The sequence below is a fragment of the Leguminivora glycinivorella genome, chromosome 8, assembly GCF_023078275.1.
Source record: "Leguminivora glycinivorella isolate SPB_JAAS2020 chromosome 8, LegGlyc_1.1, whole genome shotgun sequence".
Lineage (NCBI taxonomy): Eukaryota > Metazoa > Arthropoda > Insecta > Lepidoptera > Tortricidae > Leguminivora > Leguminivora glycinivorella.
In genome coordinates, this window is record NC_062978.1 from 14,855,969 (window position 1) to 14,879,934 (window position 23,966).

The 23,966-nt window shown below is 38.2% G+C and overlaps 2 protein-coding genes across 2 annotated transcripts; one reads left to right on the top strand and one right to left on the bottom strand.

Annotated features, from left to right (window-relative positions):
- Positions 1–999: 999 nt before the first annotated feature.
- On the top strand, positions 1,000–16,759 carry LOC125228777 (rab proteins geranylgeranyltransferase component A 1). The gene is made up of 10 exons (XM_048133453.1): positions 1,000–1,170; positions 1,920–2,118; positions 2,409–2,535; positions 2,967–3,210; positions 4,080–4,302; positions 5,296–5,500; positions 8,261–8,405; positions 9,763–9,875; positions 10,513–10,635; positions 14,156–16,759. The coding sequence occupies exons 1-10, from the start codon at positions 1,122–1,124 to the stop codon at positions 14,288–14,290; spliced, it is 1,563 nt and encodes a 520-aa protein (XP_047989410.1). The 5' UTR covers positions 1,000–1,121; the 3' UTR covers positions 14,291–16,759.
- Positions 16,760–20,520: 3,761 nt separating this feature from the next.
- On the bottom strand, positions 20,521–22,701 carry LOC125229049 (inosine-5'-monophosphate dehydrogenase). Its single transcript, XM_048133823.1, has one exon. The coding sequence runs from the start codon at positions 22,383–22,385 to the stop codon at positions 20,847–20,849; it is 1,539 nt and encodes a 512-aa protein (XP_047989780.1). The 5' UTR covers positions 22,386–22,701; the 3' UTR covers positions 20,521–20,846.
- Between the last annotated feature and the right edge of the window lie 1,265 nt (positions 22,702–23,966).

Genomic DNA, 23,966 nt, shown 5'->3' on the forward strand with positions numbered 1-23,966 from the left:
CGAGGAAATATAATATATGATCAAACGAGCTTCGCAAGCGAAGTTCGATCGATATTATATGACTCGCTTCATTGGAAGATATAATTACCCTCCCTCCCGATACACCCAGATTCCAAAGTTTTGCTTGGAATAATCTCTGAAAATAATGAGGCTGCCACCGCCGGTTGACACCGACCTGAGGGTGGGGGGGAAGGTTTAGAGGCAATTGAAATACTTATTTTTTATAAATCTCTAAAATAAGCGTGCAATATGTTGCCAGTAGATTAAATAAACTACAATAATGTAAACTTAATAATTATATCTTCCAATGAAGCGAGTCATATAATATCGATCGAACTTCGCTTGCGAAGCTCGTTTGATCATATATAGTAATGGATGTGGTTTTATCTGATCCGGGACCAGATGACTTGCAGATGACTTAACAGTACCAAAGCGGAACAGTCCGATGTGAGTCCGATTTAGGAGGAACCGCTAAGTCGGAACTTCCGGTTGATTTTACACATCTGCTTCCGGTTCCGTTACTTTTATTTTAGGTCTGAAGTTATCGTATATCAAAAGCTTAGCGCGGCAGCGAAACGTAAGCGACATGCATAAGTATTTAGGTATTTACGGCACTATTAATACTAATTTATCGTCATAATACCAAAGCATACTATATTTAAAAAAATATTATTTTAAAATACTTATTCCGCTCATTCGTATGTTTTATTTTGGGTATGTAATGCGTATGTCACTAGTCGGTACCCGGTCGGTATCACTCATTTATATACGTTTTTTAGTGTCATATTTGTTTAAATAATTATTTTACGTTTTAAGATTAATTAGAATTATTCTTTGATTCGCGGGTTCTGGTTGATGATTTTCGTTTCTTGTATACTAACAATTAGGGTTGCTAGGGGAAAAAACCATCCTTGTGTAGTTAGTTTACGACCAGCGTTTTAAACAGTAGCTTGAACTAACTGGACTGCTTGACATGTCATCTTTCAAGTCGCTGTCAAGACGATTGGTAGCTACTACTAGTAATTGTGTAGCAGTACGGGCTGTTTTACGAACAATTGGCTTTATAGTTTGTTTTAAAGTTTTATTATTTAAAACCCTTTTGTGAACAAACATAAGTAAAAATGGACGACGATTTACCTACCGACTTCCAGGTCATCGTTGTTGGAACGGGTATGCTCTATATTTTTTATAAAACGATACCGGGCGTGACGGCAGTAACAGCAGCCTACTTATCGATCTGAGTTTTTTCAGTGGCTTCAAAATGTATTTTGACTGTTTAATTGACAACGTTTTCTTTGTTCAACAGTAATTAGTAATTACTGTGAGAAGCGTAACTAGCGGAGCAATACATGACAGTTTAAATGTACTTCACTGGCAAAATTAATTAAATATTTGTAGAGTTGGCTGTTGAACAATCATTGTCTATGTATGCCACTCCAAATACCTGAAGACAACCAGATGCATGTTTTACTTGATTATTATTGTAATGGCATAAAAAAAAGTAAAATGTGCATATAGGTGCATTATCTTATCAATAAATTATGATCGCATTAAAGCAATTTTTATTTGTTTATTGTTTGATCTCCTACTTGTCATACAATATCCCAATAACTTATTTCCAAGTTATAATTGACAACTATTAAAGCTAAAGGAAGACTAAAGTTTTTTTTTATATGTGGACTCAGCAGAAAAATCTTGCTTTTTCTCAATTTTATTTGAGTGTGGAATAAATACACATTGTAAAAACAGCCTTGTACTAAAAGTGTTGAATTTACAAAATTTTATTTTCATAAGATCTATGCTTTAAGCTAAGAAGGACTAAAGAAACCTAGCGTTAAATTTAGTAATATGTTCTCCAATTTATAGTTTATTTAGGTAACTGAACGATAGGTCTACAAGTCCTTATTATATTTATTAAGGTATGGTGGAGTCAATTGTGGCAGCAGCCTGCAGCAGAATAGGGAAGAATGTTCTTCACTTAGATTCTAGCGACCATTATGGTGGGCTCTGGGCATCCTACAACTTTGATGGGCTTCAGAAGTTCATCAAAGAAGTCAATGCTGATCCTAAGCGTCAGCAACAGGTCTACAATGTCTCCGAAAACTGGTATATTGAAAAGTAAGTGAACTTTATACTACTGCAAGTTGGGTATACCCTAATAATGGCAGGTGATCCAATGTCACTGACTCATATTCTTTGTTCTATGCTTGAACAAAGAACTAAGAAGGATTTAAAAAGTCTATATTTTTAACTAAATTTCTTAACAGTGCAAGTCTTATTTGATAAGCATTCTTTTTAAAATTATAATTCATTACAATGAATATCATACATAGTTAAGCATATTAATTATCATGTCAGTGTAATTGTCTGTGTTGAATATCAGTGTAAGGTTTTTATTATTTACTAAGGGATGCACCACAAGAAGAAGAAAAGAAAGAAGGAGGGGAAGAATCAAAGGACCCCACCAAAAAAGTTTGGACCCAAGCAAGCTTCGCAGCTGAATACAGGAAGTTCAACATTGACATGACTCCTAAGGTATGTTTCTTTAATCTTTTTGGCCTCATGCTACTTATTTTCTGTCTGTTAATTGAAAGTATCCGTCATCTTATAATGTCCCTCTCAGCTTTGAATTGTTGGTCCAAGATATATTAATGGGATAATATGTATATGTATTTTGGACCAATGTAACCCCACACCTTGTTGTTTTGTTTTAAATTAGAAACAAGTTAAGTTCAATTTTTTTATAAAACATCGTTTTAATGAACCCATGATTATGTAGGAGTACAGATAGGGCTCTGTTGACATGTAATTATATCTATGTGAAGTAGTCTTCAATCTGGATGCGGATTCGTACGCCACTCCTATGTGGGGGGGTAATATCGCTAGCTATCGGTCTCGCTTGCACATGGGTGCTATGTCACGGATTCGCATGATAACCTAGCTAAGCGAGCTCCCCGCACCCGCAGCTGCTGTTCTCCCGCGGGCCGCTGGTGGAGCTCCTCATCTCGTCGAACATCGCGCGCTACGCGGAGTTCCGCTGCGTGACCCGCGTGCTGACGTGGCTGGACGGCAAGCTGGCGCCCGTGCCGTGCTCGCGCGCCGACGTCTTCGCCACCGAGGCCGTCGGCATCGTCGAGAAGCGGCAGCTCATGAAGATGCTCACATCCATCGTCGGGTATAATGAGGAGGAGATGAACAACGAATTTAAGGGTGAGTTTACTTAATCTTACCACATAATGTTGCCTATTTTTATTTATCGCTTAATACGCTTACTCTTATTTTAGGCCCATTCCACATGATTTTGAACTAAGGAACTGAAATGTCTATTAACAACGATGATGATGATGACGTTTTTTGACTTCTTTAAATAATATGATTTGATATCTCTATGTCTACTAATGTATATATTTTTTACGAAAATAAGACTTAATTGTGAAACATTTTAACAGTTAACACATACAGTCGAAGCATTTTTATTACTTTAATGAGCTAAAACGACCTTGAAGCTATTGCATTAGACTGAGAATAGGTAATTCTAGCCTAGATTACACATGCTGCGTATTAGTTTTGGCCTAGGCATTCTGAACATTTCGTTCAACTTAGCTGGCTCTATTCAAGGATGTTATAGTTTCGTATTATCTCATATAATTTTCTCTCATTAATCTCATATATTTTTTACTGTATAAATTTTATATGAAGATATTGAGGAACAGGGGCTCTGTTGATCTAAGAATCTTACGATTCTAAGCTATATTTTGACTCTCCATATTATTTAAACTATTAGTTATATAACCTAACCACATAATTAAAATTTTGAAAAAACCCCCGACGTACTGGACCGATTTTCATGAAACATGGCTAAGAACACTTCCGACTAACTCAGCTTTCAAACAACAAAAAAAAATCTAAATCGGTTCATCCGTTCGGGAGCTACGATGCCACAAACAGACACACACACAGACAGACAGACAGACGGACAGAGAGACAGGCAGACACATACGTCAAACTTATAACACCCCGTCGTTTTTGTGTCGGGGGTTAAAAATAGAGACACAACTTATCACAAGACATTCTTCCAGACTGGAACGACAAGACGTTCAAGGAGTACCTGACCCACAAGGGTCTGACGCCCACCCTGATCCACTACGTGCTGTTCGCGATCGCGGGCGGAGACAACAACATGCCGTGTCTCGAGGGCGTGCGGGAGTGCAAGAAGTTCCTCATGAGCCTGGGCCGCTACGGGAACACGCCCTTCCTCTGGCCCATGTACGGCAGCGGGGAGCTGCCTCAGTGCTTCTGCAGGTAATGTGGTTAAGTCCTTGTCGCGGTTTGCCTATCGGCTAATGTTGTTTGGTAATAATAACAATTTATATTTACTTATGTGCCTTGTCGGGTGTATATGAATAATTTAGCCAATGAAATGACAAATTGACATATACGTAACATTGATCCCGAGTTACAAACGTAAATTTTGAGACCACGAAATAGTCTAATATTCTGTACAATCCGGCCTGCGAAAAGGACTCGGGAGGACCCGTCAGGTTAAAAAGTTTAAAGACCTATAAATTAAATATTGTTAAAAATGCATTCAAAGGTATATAAAATACTTACTTATTTATAATAAAAGATTGCAATTACCTACTTACGATTTGCGAAAACTGCATCACGAAAATTATGGGTAGTGAGGATATTAAATATGTGTACAATTTTAAACCTTATGTCTTTACGGTATGTAATTAAAAGTATAGATATTTATGGACGTAAATAAACCTGCGGTTCAATGACCCAAATGTGCACGAAGTCGCAAGCAATTGAGGTGACTTTCTAAAATTGCATGCCGCGCGGTGACGTCATAACAAACATTTGGATGGACGAATTACTACTTAATGGTAATTTGAAATCACACCGTACTGACCTACTGAGTGATTGATTGACCGAGTGAACTGACTATCCCGATCTCTATTTCAAAATACCTACCTATTCTAACATAGGAATTTGGTTTTTCATATCACAACATATACATACAGAAATATCACACCTGTATTGCCATAAGAGGTAGACAGAGCACATGAAACTGATCAAGTTTCAGTGGCACTTCTAGAAAAGAAGGGGTTAATAGAAAAAAAAAAATTGTCGATGTTACCGAACCATAACAAAAAGCTGCTGTATAAGCAACATTTTTATTTCCACGATATATACTATTGTATATGTATGTACGCATGTCAGCCTGTAAGTTATGCATTTGTTGCCTACCCATGTCAGAAATTATTATATAACTTTTAAACTGTTGCACAGACTTTGCGCTGTATTCGGCGGCGTGTACTGCCTTAACCGGCCCATCGACAAGGTGGAATCCAAGACGGTGGACGAGGGCAAGACCCAAGTGACCATCGCCAGCAAGTCCAAAACGCTCAACTGCGACCACCTCGTCATCGGCATCAACGACTGCCCGAAGGAACTGCTGTCCGACGAGCCGGCGGAGCGCTGCGATATCTCCAAGGTAATAACCTAGACAATTGTCTAACCCCGATAATAATCGTTTGTCCCTTTCCGACGTAAAAAGGATTGTTATCGGCTTTTTCAACTTTAGTAAACGTTTATAAATACTGGCGTAAATTTATACGCATAATGGCTTAAATCAGTTTAAACTAGGTATCATTTTAGACAGTCGTATACTGGCGCTGGAAAATATCACCGGTCCAAATACAAAGTAATCGATTAAGAGAGCGCGCATACGGGCAACTTATGCCAGCGACTTTTTTGTCGCTCACATCATCGGTCTATGGGCTAGTATGAAAGTGCGCAGACGTTGCGACGCAACTTTTTTGTCTGCGGGTTCGGCAACAAGCCGGCGACGCAACTGCCCTTCCCTATTGATTTCAATGCAAGTGCGCACACGGCAACAAAATAGTCGCCGGTCGGTTATCATTTTGACAGTAATCACCACGTAATCACTCTAGTCGCCGGTCGGTTGTCATTTTGACAGTTAATCACTCAACCGCCTGGGCGAACGTCGAATTCGAAAAAAAATATAATATTAAATGCCGATTGTTGAAGACGACATTGATATCTGTCGTTTAATTGAAGAAGTAGAGGAAAGACCGATTTTATATGACACGAATTTAAAAGAATATTCCGACAATATTGAGAAAAACGATGCCGGGTTGTAAAATTCTAACCAGTTCATCAAAACTTATAAACACTCATTCTGAAGTACCAAAAAGTTATTTTTTGGATAGGCTCTCAATTTCATTAAAAAAGAAAAAGTTGTGTCGCTGTCGTTCCCGTGGGCGCACCACGGGTGCACCTTGCAAATTGTCGCGAGGAGCGACGTCAGAGACAAAAAAGTCGCCGAGCAACTTTGTCGCCCGTGTGCGCGCACCCTTAAACATACTCAGCTGTGAAAAACACTCTTATAAACGTTTTATGGTGACCTTGTAACTTGTAACCTTGTTAGGTACTTCCATTTATACATTATTTATGTTTTCACGACTTCCTTATCGAAAATTCTGTCACTTCCTTTGAGTAATTATGTTAACTAGAGAGGGCACCTCAACTTGATTTTGTGTAACAACACTTAGAGCTGATCAGCACAAACGCGCTTAGTCTGTGCCGAACGGCTGTGGTAGATTGACGTATCGCAATGAAAAATATTTCGTCTAAATAATGCCGTCATGTGTAGTGAGGTACTGTACAAACTCAGGAAAATGTAACAAAAGCCAAGGAGTGACTTTTCATACGTAGGTTTACTGCATTTTTGTTTAAACACGCTTACTTTTTAAATGTATCAATATAAACTCATGCCGAAGCGCCATGTTGCGGCGGCCATGTTTCGTTGAAACCAAAGAGTAAAAAATGCAACAAAAGCAGACGTGACAATATCGCAAGTTAGTTCAAGTTTCCTATCATACATTAAATTATATACATTTATCGACGCAAAAAAAGTTATTTAATTATTATTGTCAGAATTGCAGTTTTCCGACATGTCGGTCTATAACAGATTCTCAATACGCGTGTCGAATTTCATGTGAGTATGTAAATGTAAGTGCAGTACCTAACATGCCTGAATGAATTTGGGTAGGTAGAGGTCAAGCAAATTATGAGAGTATAAAAACGCGCAGAATTCAAATTTTATATGGGACGATAAACCCGCGCCCATACATACATGGATGTAGATAAAGTTATGTGTGCGACTATACATAATTAGGCATTAAAACACTCATGTTATCTTATTAACACAACAAAAACAACACTCATGTTTTAATGCCTACCATTATGCAAATGTCACATAAATAACTAATATCCAGTTGCGGCTACGTGTACACATGTACGCTCAGTCCGTATGCAGCTTTAAAAAATGTGGGCATTTAAAAAAATTGGGTCTCACAGAGTTGTTAAAAAAAAGTTAAATCGCTGTCAGTTTTGCAACGATAATTAAGCATGGAATTTCAATAAAAACATCGTGAATTATACTAAGCTATAATCTAAATTTAGAACGTGAAAAAAGTTTTAAATACAGATTTCAAGCTTGATTATCATTACAGAACTAACAGCGATTTATGTTTTTTGTTAACAACTCACGCTAATTGAGAGTCATAAATTTAAAAAATGCCCATGTAAACCCATGTCACTTCTATACTACGACTTCTAATCTATGCACTCTATGCAGGGCTCATCATCGCGACCGAAAGGTCGTAAGCGCCGAGTAAAATCGTAGCGCTTGCGACGTTACGGAAGCAAGCCATTCGTTCACACCCCGCCCCCTCGCCCCGCCTTCAGCTTACAGGCTGTGACACGTTCGTTGTTTGCTATAGCTCCTCTATACGAAGTAATAATTACTCAATGGTCACTTCCAATGGTCAAAGTAGTATTAAATACTTATAGCGCAAGCATATTGTTTTACCTCTCAGCCCTAAGAAGTGTGCTATTTTTTTAACCCCCGACGCAAAAACGACGGGGTGTTATAAGTTTGACGTGTCTGTCTGTTTGTGTGTGTGTCTGTCTGTGGCATCGTAGATCTGGTTCGGATGGACCAATTTAGATTTAGTTTTTTTTGTTTGAAAGCTAAATTTGTCGGGAGTGTTCTTAGCCATGTTAATGAAAATCGGTCCACTATGTCGGGGGTTTTTTCAAATGTTAATTTTGTGGTTAGGTTATTATTGAGAATTTGGTGGCTCATAGTACCAAATTAGAGGCAGGCAAACTTTTGATAGTCGGCAGTCTAACTCCAAGCCTTGACACATGACCTGTTTTTCCACAGGGCGTGTTTATAACCAACTCGTCCATCCTTGCGAGCGAGAAGGAACCCCTGACGCTGCTGCGCTTCCCGCCGCTCGGCGACTCGGGCCACGCCGTCACCGTGCTGGAGGTGGGGCCCGCCACCGGCTCCTGCCCCAAGGGCCTGTGTGAGTACTCTTTGAGATACTTATTAACTGTTCTCCTAGCGGACCCCACTACCATGTGGGATAGCTTAGAAGAGACAAATTGACTGACCTTGCTGTGAGTGATTTTGTCGGACTACCTTATGTGACTGCGACCTTTTTATTGACTCTAATAGAGAAGAGAGGTAGAAGTATGCGATGAAAAGTGTGCTATACTGTACCATTCAGTTTTCTGGCAGGCAAGTATGGTCGCGCGATAAATGATAAAACATCTTTGTAGGTGCGGTAGGGACAGGGACGGCCAGATGTTTTATCTTTTATCGCGCGACCATACTTGCCTGGCTGGAGTAGCTGGTCACTAAAGTGTTAACGTCAAATATGTAGTCAAATGTGTAGTACCATATTAATATTAGTATCTTGTTTAGTTGTGAATATTGAAACTCTTCCTCAACATACCTGATTAATTAAATAATGAAGTCTACATCTGAACGAAATACTGTCGAGAAGTTCAAGAACGAAATACTATCAACAAATTAACGTTGCCACATACTTAATTTAATTCGTCTAATGGTCATGTTATGCTAAAACCAATTAACTAGCGAATGTTTAATTTGCTAAAAGTATAGATTTGTATTTAGGATTCCAAACTACGTGGGGCATTCTCTGTTAGCCACTTTTTACGACGTGTTTTTGCTATCTGCCGACGTTTTTCACGCGCCCTGTTTTTGCTCCACGCATGACTCACTGACTTTGTCCAGCTAAATAGGTAAATTATAGGTACGCCCGGCCGCCACGAGCTTTTTATTGCCTTAAACTAACTAACGGTAATTTCGAATTCCTCTTTCGCATGACACATGGTCCTTTACTTGAACTCCGTTATCTTTGGCATATTGCCGCATACAGGAATGAAATAAGGTCAACTGAGGTAATGCGTCTTTTATAGATACGTATTTTTACGCAGGTAATTTTGAAATTATTGCAACCCACTATGTTTAATGTAAGGTTACCAACCTTTTAAAATGGCTATATATTATTAGTTATACTGTTCCATTCCGAAGTTATCTTTTACAAAAGACATTTACATCAATGCATTCTCACCAACTACACCAAGTAATGCATTTACCAAATAATAAAAAATATACAGGCACCTACTTACATTATATTTTGCTGTCTCATATAAATATGTCAAATAAATCAGTTACTCAGTACTTACCTAATATAAATTAGATTCTTGGCCATGTTGGGCCTTTCACATGGACGATTCTTAAAGACTATATTTCCCACATGTAGATGTCACAAACAGATCTACGCTGGAGCGATGTTGATCAGCCCACGAAGCTAAAATGTTCTTGTTTATAATGGTGTCTGTGTTTGATTCCAGTCGTGGTGTACTTCATCACGAACAAGGTGAACGACGCGGAAAGCGACCTCATGCCGTACGCCGAGAAGATCTTCCACATGGGCGCCGGCGACTCCCCCGACGAAAGACCTAAGGTAACGTTTTTTAAATATTTGACCGCCGTACTGCAATATATAAATAAATAGTAAGTAAGTAAATATTTATTATTGCAGTATTTATTTACATGTAAGAATATACAGAATATTAAGTGAGAGTATAACTAAATAACAACAGGCGGTCTTATCGCGTAAAAGCGATCTCTTCCAGTTCCACTTTTTAAATGTTCTGGACATTCTTATATAGATTGACTGAGCCCCTCGGTAAGAAGTTTAAGGACTCATTTAGGTGGCATTCGATTATGATACATTGCGGACTAATATGTAGTATAGGTTACAGCTAATTCACAAGCATTTTATACTCATGATAGGTCATTCTAACAATTTACCAATAGCTGGACTCGGTTAGTGGACTCAGTTACTTTGCGTCGTTTTATCACAGACTTCCTATGGCTACCTCCTGTCTCCATCATCAGATCAGATCTATATCACCTACATGCAACATCCATTGTAATTCGATTTACATATGAAGAATTAGCTTACGCACGCTGTTGAATAGAGAAGTGGATCAAAATTAGCTTCCAAGATTGGTTGTAGGGAATCTATTTTTTTTTTAATTTCGGGGCATTGTGTATGTTTTGTTTCTGACGCGTATTACATGTGTATGGTTTTGCAGTGCCTGTGGTCGCTGCTGTACAACGTGGCGGACACCAGCGCGGGCGCCGTGTGCCGCGCGGCCGGCGTGCACGTGTGCGCGGGGCCCGACGCCGGGCTCGACTTCGACCGCGCCGTGCACCAGGTGTGTATACCGGGCTAGTCGCACTCGCACGGTTCCCTAGAGGCACTTAACGCCCTCCAAACGTGTACACAAACAAAAGGTAGTCGCTCCCGTATAGCGCGAGCGAGCGATGAACTATCGTTCTAATCTCAACTAATCAATTGATACCAAGCCTCCCTAATAAAAAAAACTTGGAAAACGCGTATACTCATCCTTGACTTCCTTATGAATTAGATAATGTATTGAAAAGAGACGGATAAATGCTAGTTATTTCTCTTTTTGGTAGGTGGTCAGTGGTTTTGTGAGGTTTCGTGTTTAGCCAGGGATGTTACTGTGTCGATTTAATTATCGATAAATTATGCACTTGCTTATGTTATCATTGTTATCACCTTAAAAATAATATGAACTTGATACGTAAATAATAATAGTAAAAATTAATTAAATTACTTTTATTAATATTAAAAACTATGGAAGGTAATGTAGGTACATATTGTTTGATTGCGTTTATTATGGCTTTTCACTACACTTAGTCGTACATTACTCATTACTTCACTTCCCTCATATGGAGACCTGAGGGCAGGCTCTGTTTTAGCTTTTTGGCCTCCTTTTTGGTGGGATCCAGGGAGTAAAGGAAGCGCGACCATCGCACCTTGAACTTTGTGTTTCCAGTGTTCTTCTTCATCTTCGCTTTTTAGTTTAATTTCGTTTTTTCTTCTGTCTTTCAGCACATGAAAAAAAAATATATAGCCAAGATTAGTCGCAATTTTCACTTTTTTATCACAATAACAGCTTGCCAAAAAACAATACCTAGAAATTAAAAAGTGGCAACATCGTCGTGAAATCCCTTTCTTATCAACACGTTTATGTGTGAAGAAACGAGACACAACGATATTGCGACTTTTTAACTTCTACTCACTGAGACAGAAAGGCGACCGTATCAGACTAGCGAAAACGGTCCACATGATAGGGTATTGTTTGGGCTGGTGTCTCTCTCGCACGTGTGGTCAGTGTTAATGCGGTTACCATAGTAGTATTATTTTTATCTCTATATTACCTAACTTTATAACTTCTTATATTATTTAAGTGTTATATTCAGACTAGGGTGTCGATATATTTTAAAGAATTGGCAAATAATTACAATGAAATTATTTTGATGCCAATAAATCAAATATTTGCTTAATTAAAAAAAAAAACCTTCAATTGGGTATTAGTAGGTTTGGTAGTAACTTTGAATATTGACTGGTATCCTCAATTTATGACAGTTATGACGTCACTGAATAATGTTGACATTGTCAGTAAGTGCGAGAGGGACACCAGCCCAAACAATGCCCTCTCATGCAGATACACTTTTTGGCCTAACTACTCAATCTAGCTTAATATCTCTAAATCTATGGTCAAAACAAATAACACTAGGAATTGGTAAATGCTGTCACACACGGGCTCAGTAATTATCTTAATTTTTTTTAATAACTCAATAACCGTAAAAGTTAGGACGCTTGTTTCGTAGCGAAATTAATAGTATTTGATCTAAAGAACCTTCCCTTAAGGTTAGCGGAATTTAATAAAAACAGGGTGTATAATTGTAATCTACTCGCAAAGCTCTTTAATTTCATACGACACACGGTATGATTAAGCGCTCGGTTGCGATTTCACTATTTTTCACATGAAAGCCCTCATAAGGTATGAAATGAATATCGATAGGTTATTATTGTGAGGTCGATAGAACTACACCACATCACTATGTCAACAACATAACCTTTCTCAGTTTGAGAAAACTTTGAAAAAACATGCATAAATCCATACAGAATTGAATATAGTTTTAGTTGTGTAAACTACCAATATATACATTTATATTTCGTTCGGGTCCACCAATAAATATTATCAAAATTTAAGGAAACTTACCGATGGAATTTTATAACCTCTTGCGTATTTTCTTTCCGTTCTGTATGTGATCTGCACTCCTTTATCACACAAGCCATAATGAGGAACGGAACTTGCAACTATCACAAATGTACATTCAGCAAAATTTTTCACGATCTTTCAGGAATTCTCAGAAAATTAAAAATTATCGTCAAGACGAAAACTGAAGTCGTGCGAAATAAACAGTGCAATATAATACGACTATGTACAATTGTCAAAGGTAGACATCGACTGTCAAATGAGAAACACATATTCAATTTAGCCGTATTATAAACCTTGAAAGGCAACCAAAAGGGATCCATTTGACCATCGTTTAGTGACCACCTTCGGGAAAACGAAAAAATTTCCGGACTTTTGACTCATTCGCTCATGTACAAAAAGTAATAGTATGTTGTGAGTAAGATACATGTCATCAAGCTCTTATTTTAGCATGGCCACAGAATATATAATAGTACAAGTACAGAAGGCCCACTGCTTTGATGTTCTCGTAATGCCGCCTTATTAAATACCTACAAAATTCTTACAAAGAAACGAGCCGCACGTGCGTGGCGTCCGGTGATAGGGTTACCTATGGATTAAAACGAATTAACACTCACATAAAATCTTATACATACTATTATATTCAAGTCTTGGGTACTTTCTAGGTATAAATACTGTATTCATATATTATTGTTCAAGTTCCAACATTACAAGCCTTATTGAACTTTTCCGTGGGACTTAATCAGTAGTAGATCTGTGTAAGAATGTCCTATGGTATTTAATTTATTTTTGATGTCTGTAATGTATTATTAGCCATTCCACACGCGTACATCGCATCTGAACCTTAAAAAAACTCGCAACGTAAAGTAACAGTAGAAAGTGCGAACGTGCATTCCGTGAGAACGCGCGCCACCCCTGAGTAGGCCGCGAACTCGCGGCCGCCAGGATGTACTTGTATCGCGGCGATAGAATCGCGGAGTGAGCCGCCCCTGGCATGGCTTCCATGCTTTAGTTATACTTCCGTGATTGATACATCGTAACCAAAGAGGATCGAGTATTATAGAGAGTTACTGTTAAAGTAAAATATGTAATCACAGTGCATAGACTGCCATCTCTCGACACAGGCTTAAAACTTTTGAACCTCAGTTTTGACAATTGGGCCCATATTCTTAGCTTGATATGTATTGTTAATTAAAATGTCAAATATTAATATTAACGCCATCTAGCTGAGCGTACCCCAAAGGTGTAATGCCATCTAGGCCACCGTACCTTTTTCTGTATGGTACTGAGGTACGGTTTTTTCCTTAGACTTTATCTGTCTATACGGAGTTATATATATCTTTGATCGTAACTAATCGATGGCTCTCTCTTTTGTTTAAACGGGAGCGACCTTTTTTTATTCGTGTCTATCGCCGATAGCTCATCGCTATTCGCTTTTGTTGGGATCAGTGCCCAAATATCTAGCACGCTCTTATGCCTCTAGAAATAGGATTGTGTCAGATATATTGATTTATTTTTGTGCGATATTATAGCCGGTGGCTGTATGCCCACCGCCACGTCGGTTTAACGGACACATGAACGTATGGTGGTCGGTCGACGTTAGCATTATAAAACCGTTTAACCGATGTATCCTCTCCCCCAGGCGGAGCAAATCTTCAAGCAGATCTGCCCGGAGTCGGAGTTCCTGCCGCGCGCGCCCGACCCCGAGGAGATCGTGTTCGAGGACGACGTGACGCACGGGCCCGAGTTCCAGGCCGGCGACGACGACAAGCAGTAGGCGCGAGGCCCGTCGCCCGGTCGACTTCCGCTTTTAATCCAGCCGCTCTCGAGAATGTTCTCCGTTATTGCTGTCAACTCACGTTCCAGATTTCTCGTGCTAAGCGGAGATCATCATTGGCCACAGCATCTTTCCAGATGGCGTTCTCCGGAGTTCCGCGGAGCGGAGAACGTTCTTGAGAACGGTGCGACTCTAACCCGTTGTCGTGTTTAAGTCGTGTGACCATCAGTGAGATGTGCGAACTGTCTTCGGTTTTTTATTTTGTACGCGTACTCCATTACGCACATTAGAAGACTGTAGGTGTATTCATGTTATAAATAATCTCGATCGATAAAGCGTTTTGCGGGATTTTTATTTCGTAGGAAGCTGTGCACATTTTAAAAATTAATTTGGGTCATCACTAGCTATCGACAATTCCAAGTTATCTACGAAATATAAATTCTGCAAGGTGACATAAATGATGCCGCAGAACAGTCTCACACTTACGAAAATTATTCTAAACCAAAGTACTGTCTGACATCTCACAAATTGAATGGACTTATAACATTTTTTTCAATTATTGATGTCAATTTCAACTTTAACATAATTTATACGTAGCGTAGCTCAATTTTATTTTTGACATCATATAAGAAATTTAAAATTTCTTAATAAAAAAAGATCTCTGACTATTTTTTTACTTAACTAACCAGTGGACTTATTTATTCTTAAATTTAAAGAGGCTAAAGCATGTGTTCTAAAGAAGGGTAGGTATTTCAATAGGCCTTTAGTTCTTTCAAGTTATAAACTAGAATTAACGATTTTAAAGTGTAGCTCCTTCCAGGGAAGGGAACGCCCATTGGTACCAATTGATTGTTCCTATACGTTCTAGGAGGGAGTTATTAGACTTTCACTAGAAACACTATTCGATACATTTAAATTCGACTCGATATTTGGTCTCGATGGTTGTGTCCACAAAAAACATTCATATCAAAAGTTTTATTTGTTAAACGACATAAACACAACAGCGGGTTCGCAGTACGTTTGAGCGTAACCCAGTTCGGTTCCAATTTTAGTATTTTCAATACATTGATAGTATTGATACGCTCGAGGGTGCTGACTATAGTTAAGGTATAAATAATCTCAGTAAGACTTTGAGGCTTTCAACGCTTTTCTTGATGCATTCCGACTGGTGCGTTAGGTCGACACGACGCGCAAGGCACGCTGGGAAGATCAGCATTTTAAGAAAACTTAGAAATTGAAGTATAATTATTTTCGTTAGCTATTTTGTTTATGTGCAACACGAATACATGGCACAATAGTGAGATTTCCAGTGAGTTGCGCGCCGCGTTGAGTTGATAGAATGATTGTAGACTGATTTACCAAGTTTACTGCGACAAAAAATTAGATAAAATTATTTTGCTGCGCATGATAGGTTATCGTCTTTTTATCGCATTAGGAAAATGTTAAAACTCCGCTGGACTCATTGCGTCAACAAGACTAGGATTTGCGTGAGTCGTACTTAATGCAAAAAACGAGAATGGCGTCAAAACTCGCCGTGACTCTGAAACAGTAGGTTTAGCGGAGACTTTAGTTATGTTTAGAGCTGACTTGGTAAATGAAACATAGTATTTAAAGTGGCGACGCAGGGTCAAGCGGGAAGCTGGCTAGGTTATCTTGATACGAAATAGCAAGATGAACATGTAGCAAATAAAATTATTCATAATGTCGATCGCAGTCATGACATGGTATAATCAGCATCAAAATCTGCTACGGGTACTGGTACTGAAATAAAGATTTACTAAGAATATTGTAGGTAACCCGTTATAACTTATAAGGAAGAGGAATTATACTTATTTCGTGATTTTAACGATTTTATCTATAAAGTGACAGGGTTCGAATTACACACTTTCTGACACAAATCAAGGATTATAAGAGCTCGTGCAGTACATTGTGACCAATTTTATACATCCACTTAGCTGATTTTGACGCTGACTTTACTGGTGCGCGCTAACGAAATAATCAAATATTAATTTAAGATATTATTTTAAGCGTTATTTATTATAAATATTTCAAAAGTGTTTATTTGTGAATTAGTCTTATCAATATTGATATCTACCGTTGACAACATCATCATTTTGGCGATTCATACACTTCTGTTTAATTTGAAGTATTTCTTATTTAAGTTTATCACCAAACTCAGATTTTTATTATTTAAATTGATAATCAGAATTGAAAGTTCAAGGAAGCGTAATCGTACTGTCGCGAGGTTAAACTGTGCAATTAGGTATCGTAGTTATAAGGACTAGGCAGTTCTGAAATGTTAACTGTTAACATTTTGAACGCATGCACCAGTCTTAAAAATAGATCACTACTGATTTATTATTATTTAAAATTAAAAGCACGTTTAATCGATATTTTATTGTCAAACGAGCGTAACCATGCCTTCGCTGCTTGTGCATTTATAATTCAAATAAATTGTGATTAATAGTATTTTACTGTGTTTTGAGCGATTTTTCCTATTCCTCCAATAACATATCATATATTTCGCTTCCTATATTTCATTTCGTTTTGATAATTTGTTACGCACTACATTACGGCCAATACTTACGGACTGCAATTTGTATGGAACGGTGCGGTATGTGGATTCCATTTGAATCGCAACAGTCTTTATCGGCCGGCGGCCCACTTCTTGTCCTAAGCCTTATCCCGTCATCTAGGGTCTGCTCTCCTTGTCTGTCGTTTCCACTGTTCCCTGTTCTGGGCTACGGTGTTGTCCACTTCTATGTCTTTTAGGTCCTTCTGGGCCGTCGTCAACCGGCCGGCGGCCCACGTTTCTTATAATGCAATGCATAACAGGATAAGGGCTTAGAAGCCGGATCTTTTGTAGCGTAGTCTTTGCTATCTAAGTAATAAGATTGGTTTAAATCCTATTATCTATACACTCTGTGTTTTTTAAAGTGAGAGAATAATAATAAAATATTTGAAACTAGGTAGGTAAGTGTAAATAGACGACAGCTGGATGCTAGCTGTCCTATACATTTGGTTAAGGTCAGGAAAATGTGTTGCCCTCACAGGGCTCTTCTAGTTTTTTTAAACCCCCGAAACCTTATAATATTTTGAATTGTTTAATGCATTTTATGTAGAAATATGTATGAGTAATAACGTTTTATCAGATAATCCATTTATAAAAACCTAAGAAAAAAAAATATCGGTATTTTTATGGAGTAGATATACAGTGTGGAAAAATCGAATGCCACATCAATGGCAACTACCTTAAATATTGTAAATAGCACATTTTGTGTAAGGGAGACTTTCCTTTGTTTTTAAAAATAATAAATTCTGCATTTAAGGATTTATGAAAAATCGCTTCCCTCAGTCGGGACTCGAACCGGTCAAATGTGACAAAAAATAACGTGCCGTATTTTATGATGCAGATTGAAAGGGTTACTGATAAGGTTCATTTTTCTCTAAATAACAAATACAATCAGAATAACGGAAGGCCATGAAAATTTGGCACGTTATTTTTTGTCACATTTGACCGGTTCGAGTCCCGACTGAGGCAAGCGATTTTTCATAAATCCTTAAATGCAGAATTTATTGTTTTTAAAAACAAAGGAAAGTCTCCCTTACACAAAATGTGCTATTTACAATATTTAAGGTAGTTGCCATCCATGTGGCATTCGATTTTTCCACCCTGTATACCGGTTTCTGTGCCCTGCACGGGAGGCATGGTCGCGCGATAGACGATAAAATATAATGTGTGTGTGTGGATTGAGTGAGCACCTTCCGAAAATAAAAAAAAATATGCTGATCATTTAGTAAAAGTTCTAAAACAATTGTAAAACGAATCTCTGAATTTGTAAAAAGATAAATCAAAAGATACACCCATTAACATGTGCTCACTCAGTTCTCACAAACTACCAACGAAAACAGTGAATATATTCATTTAACATATAATATTTATATACTAACATTTAGTAAAAAATAGGCCAACCTACCTCTATAAATATTAGATCACCTAGTGACGTATTAAATTTTTTACAAATAGTTTCTTATGCTCACTCAATCCACACACTTTTGAAAAGCCGAATTTTGATGAAAAACATAAGATTTAGACCGCTATTATATGTGTATAGTTTAGTAAAAGTGAAATGGGAATTTGTAAAATACAAAACGAACCACTAACGTGTCAGGTTTTTTTATAATAAATTTTTGTAAGTGCTCACTCAGTCCACACGTTTTGAGAAAGTTAAAAATGTAAATATCTTACGATTTGTAGCACCTAAGACACTCGAAAGTACTTCAACATTTAGTAAAAATTTTTACTAAATATCCACCATCTAATATTTTATATTCGTTGTCTGGTTTTAAAGATATTCAGACATAACTTTTCTCATACAAATGTATCAAGTAGGGTGACCACACTATGTCGGCTCCTGATTTTCCCCACCTTCCCATTGTCATATTGAGATTGGGGAGTTTCGTTCAATTTTGATAATAGTTTACCGGATTTGTAAGTGGGAGCGAGAAAAGAATAACTATTTCTCGCTCCCACTTACAAATCCGGTACGCTCATCTGTTAGCGCGATTAGATTACCAGGTTCTGGTTTCTTACTAGTGAAGTATTATATTCTTTGTTTCTTACCAATTATCATTCATGTCCTTTTTAATGCATGCATGTCGATATGGTTATTATCCTGACGTCGATAAAATTACACAATACACATCATCACTAGGCCAAGAACATAACCTAAAAACAGTTTGCAGATGGATAATTAATATGGTATTAGTTTAATATTATCAAAATTGAACGAACGAAACTCCCCAATCTCAATATGACAATGGGAAGGTGGGGAAAATCAGGAGCCGACATAGTGTGGTCACCCTACTTGATACATTTGTATGAGAAAAGTTATGTCTGAATATCTTTAAAACCAGACAACGAATATAAAATATTAGATAGTGGATATTTAGTAAAAATTTTTACTAAATGTTGAAGTACTTTCGAGTGTCTTAGGTGCTACAAATCGTAAGATATTTACATTTTTAACTTTCTCAAAACGTGTGGACTGAGTGAGCACTTACAAAAATTTATTATAAAAAAACCTGACACGTTAGTGGTTCGTTTTGTATTTTACAAATTCCCATTTCACTTTTACTAAACTATACACATATAATAGCGGTCTAAATCTTATGTTTTTCATCAAAATTCGGCTTTTCAAAAGTGTGTGGATTGAGTGAGCATAAGAAACTATTTGTAAAAAATGTAATACGTCACTAGGTGATCTAATATTTATAGAGGTAGGTTGGCCTATTTTTTACTAAATGTTAGTATATAAATATTATATGTTAAATGAATATATTCACTGTTTTCGTTGGTAGTTTGTGAGAACTGAGTGAGCACATGTTAATGGCTGTATCTTTTGATTTATCTTTTTACAAATTCAGAGATTCGTTTTACAATTGTTTTAGAACTTTTACTAAATGATCAGCATATTTTTTTTTATTTTCGGAAGGTGCTCACTCAATCCACACACACACAAATATAATAGGGACGGCCAGATGTTTTATCATTTATCGCGCGACCATACTTGCCTGCCTGGTTGTCCTCAATTCTTAAACAGAGTGACGGGACTTACCTATTCTCAAGGTCTCTAAAGTAGAATTTGATCCGTAAATCGGAGGTTTTGATTTGAAGTATTTGAACCCTGGCTCGTATCTTCGCTTTTCATCGGAAGGAAACGTCCACTTAGTCCACTATTTAATCAATAAATCTATTGAAGTAGGTATCTATACAATCCTACATATATTAAACATGAGAAATTATTTCATTGTTAATAAAAATTATGTCATACAATAATTAAGACTATTTCTGAGACGACTTTGAATTTACTTTATTGCAAGAATGTTTTATCTTTCGATAAGTATAATTGCCTGCACATTACATAGCATGTCCGAGTCCAATTTTATGGTAGGAGTTCGGAATCGCCTTTCTATACGTGTACTTTTTTTTTTAAACTACGCCCGTCTCATTAATTTAATGTGCTAAAGAATTTTCGATTCCAGTGTGTTATAAAAAAATAAATACGTTTTTCTGTATATGCGCATGAAACACATTCTGTCCAAGAGTTCAATTGCATTGAGTAACGTGGGATATTTTCATTACACACTGCTATCAATTATAAGTTCTCTCTAAGAAGGGTACAGGGATAAACTCCAGAATCAGGATCAGGAGAATAAAACGTATAATCTAATTCACACTTTAATGGTAAATATTCCGTAGCTTCTGGTCCTTTACATTATTCGACACGAAGATTACACCAACGTGATAATTACAGCAGTTAACAATAGAATATAAACATAAAGCAGAACATCTCCAAAATGCAATAACTTGCTAAATTTCTGTAAATGGAATAGTCTTCGACTTGTTTTTATAACATTTCATAATATACAAAACAAAATATATTTTATTGGCTTTTGGCTTACATTAGTACAATACTTTGTTTCACTTTTCTTAGATCTATTGACTTGCAGGAAATAATATATATCACAAAGGTATAAAATATTGGAACCAATCTTAGAACAATCTCTTTTCATAAGAAAACAAGCCATGGACATTGCCCTCCAGTTGGGCAGAGTATGTTCTCTTCATAAATCTCAGATCTCCTGAGACACTCATCTCGCGCAGTCGGGACACAGAGCGCGCGCCAATGTCCTGGCAGCTGTGCTGCATGCCAGCCTGTAAGTATGGGAGGAAGCGCAGCACCGATCCTTTGTCCACAATACTTCCACTCACCCCCTGAGCCACCCGATGCTTATCAGACTCCTTGTGGAAATACCGACTCATGGCAGCACCTTTACCGTCCTTGTTTTCCATAGCTTCCAAACTTCCCATGCCCCTGTACTTTTTAAGCCTAACTCCATCAGAAAAGAAGTACTCTCCTGGAGCTTCAGAAGTGCCAGCTAGCAGGGATCCCATCATTACAGTTGAGGCTCCTAAAGCTAAGGATTTGACAATATGGCCTACTGATTGTATACCTCCATCAGCAATTACTGGCACATTAAATTGACTGGCATAAGATGCAACTTGGTAGACTGCAGTTGCCTGAGGACAACCACAGGCCATGACTTCTTGGGTGATGCAGATAGAACCGCTGCCCATACCAACCCTCAAGGCATCAACTCCGGCGTCAATGAGATTCTTGGCCTGCATTCGCGTGACGACATTACCACCAATGACTTGAATATCAGGATAAGTACTTTTTATGAATTTAACCATTTCTATCTGATAAATAGAGTTTCCCTGTGATGAATCTAAAACAATCACATCTACTCCGTTACTGACTAGCAACTTCAGGCGATCTCTGTCAGCTTCACGAGTACCTATTGCGGCTCCCACTAGCAGCTGCTTGTTGGAATCTTTAGATGCATTTGGGTAGCTGCGAGCTTTCTTTAAATCTGTTCTAGCAATTAGTGCTACTAACTCACCTGCACCATTTATTATTGGCAGTTTCCCTTTCTTACTCTTTTCCAATATGTAATTAGCATCTTGCAATGTGACACCAGACTGTGCTGTTATCATATCTTCTATCGGAGTCATTACCTCTTTAAGGCTCAGGTGTGGGTCTCCCTCCCTGAAGTCCACATCTCTTGAAGTAACAATACCAATAAGACGGCCCCCTAGTTTACCATTCTCTGTTATAGGGTAGCCTGTAAAACCATTTTCCTTTTTTGCGTTGATGACATCAGCTACCGTATGTTGAGGGCCCATACAGACAGGGTCCCTAATAAAACCATGTTTGTACTTCTTGACTTTGTGCACTTCGTTGGCTTGGTACTCGGGGGTACAGTTGTGGTGGATGATGCCGATTCCTCCGCACAGCGCCATCGCGATCGCCATGTCTGCTTCTGTTACAGTATCCATAGGAGTGGACACAAGCGGTGCCTTGAGATTGATTTTCTTCGTGAGAGGAGATGTCAAGTCGACTTCCTCGGCCGTAAAGTAGATGTAGCCGGGGAGCAGCAAGAAGTCATTATAGGTGAGCCCTTCGCTGTTGACGAACATTTCACGGGCTGATAACCCATCACGAAGATCACCTTCTGCCTTTGTAGCCATGTCCGTTGCTGATCTTGAACCACAGTAAAATTAGGTCAAAACCTTATCACGAATTTTAAGGTTACAATGTGTTTCCGATTAAAAACAATGGGGCGAATATGTGTGTACACGACACGTGGTATGCACAGTATAATTTTGACACTTGTTGGTAGAAATAACTTATTTTTAGATTTATTTGTACTTCAGTAGTAGTTCCCGAATTTTACTATACATTAAAACGTCGTGTAGTAAAAATATATTTTTCGGAATTTTAATTTCTTATACGAAAAAAGCACGACATTCCCTGCCGGCTTCTTTGGCAAAATGACAGATAGTAAGGGAAGCAATATTGCTAGTTGTTCCACATATGTCCCAAAGTGTTGCCAAGCGGTTATTTGTTAAGGGATCCACAGACACTCAAACGCGCTCGATTTCGTGTCCGAGCCGTGGAGCCGAGTTAATAGAACTGACTAAAATAGCAAAATATCGTTAACAATTAACAGTAGAGTTATTTTAAATGTGAAATAAAGTTGAGTGCAAAAAAATATTATTTTACATATTAAGCTTCTGTACCGTTTCTGTAAGCGTTTTAACTTTGAGGAACAGCGTGAGATACGAGATTTTTTAAAAGTAGTGACGATGTAGGCTACTTGCCGTGTGATACTATACAGCACGACCACGGATGATTTTATTAATTCTGATGCGGTACAAATTTACGAAAAAAAAATGTACTTTTTTGTACTGACGTTTAAAAAAAATGTACCCTTATGATTTTGAAGTTTCGACATAGGGCCCGGGGTCGTGCTAGGTAGGTACTCCCTGGCACGACCACACTATATTTAATGAGATTTTAAATTTCTGTTGCAGTACAAATTCACGAAAAAAAATGTACTTTTTTGTACTTACCTTTTAAAAAAAAATACCCTCATGGTTTCGGAGTTTTGACATGGGGTGTGGTCGTGCTAGATAGGTGGTACTTCCTGGCACGACCACACTATATTTATGTTTAATTTGATGGTCAAATGAATACTAAACAAGTGTTTTGAAATTGTACTATGTAAATTACTTCAAAAACTTAGTGCGGTCGTGCCAGGGAGTACCTATCTAGCACGACCACAACCCATGTCGAAACTCCGAAACCATGAGGGTACTTTTTATAAAAAGGTAAGTACAGAAAAGTACATTTTTTTTCGTGAATTTGTACCACTACAGAAATAAAAAAAATCATTATATAAAGCTAGGAACATACTACGCGGACGTCCGTCGTAAATCGACCGCGGACGGGAATCTGGACAATGGAAATACACATAAAGCTAGGAACACACTACGCGGACGTCCGTCGTAAAACGACCGCGACCGCGACCTATCAGTGTGCACGGAACAAAACATCCAGAGAGCCAGATTTCGATCGGACGTCCGTGCGCTCAAGGCCACGTCCGCGTCCGTCGACCGATAGTTTGCACGGTTATGTGTATTTCCATTGTCCAGATTCCCGTCCGCGGTCGATTTACGACGGACGTCCGCGTAGTGTGTTCCTAGCTTGACCGTGCAAACTATCGGTCGACGGACGTGGACGTGGCCTTGAGCGCATGGACGTCCGAT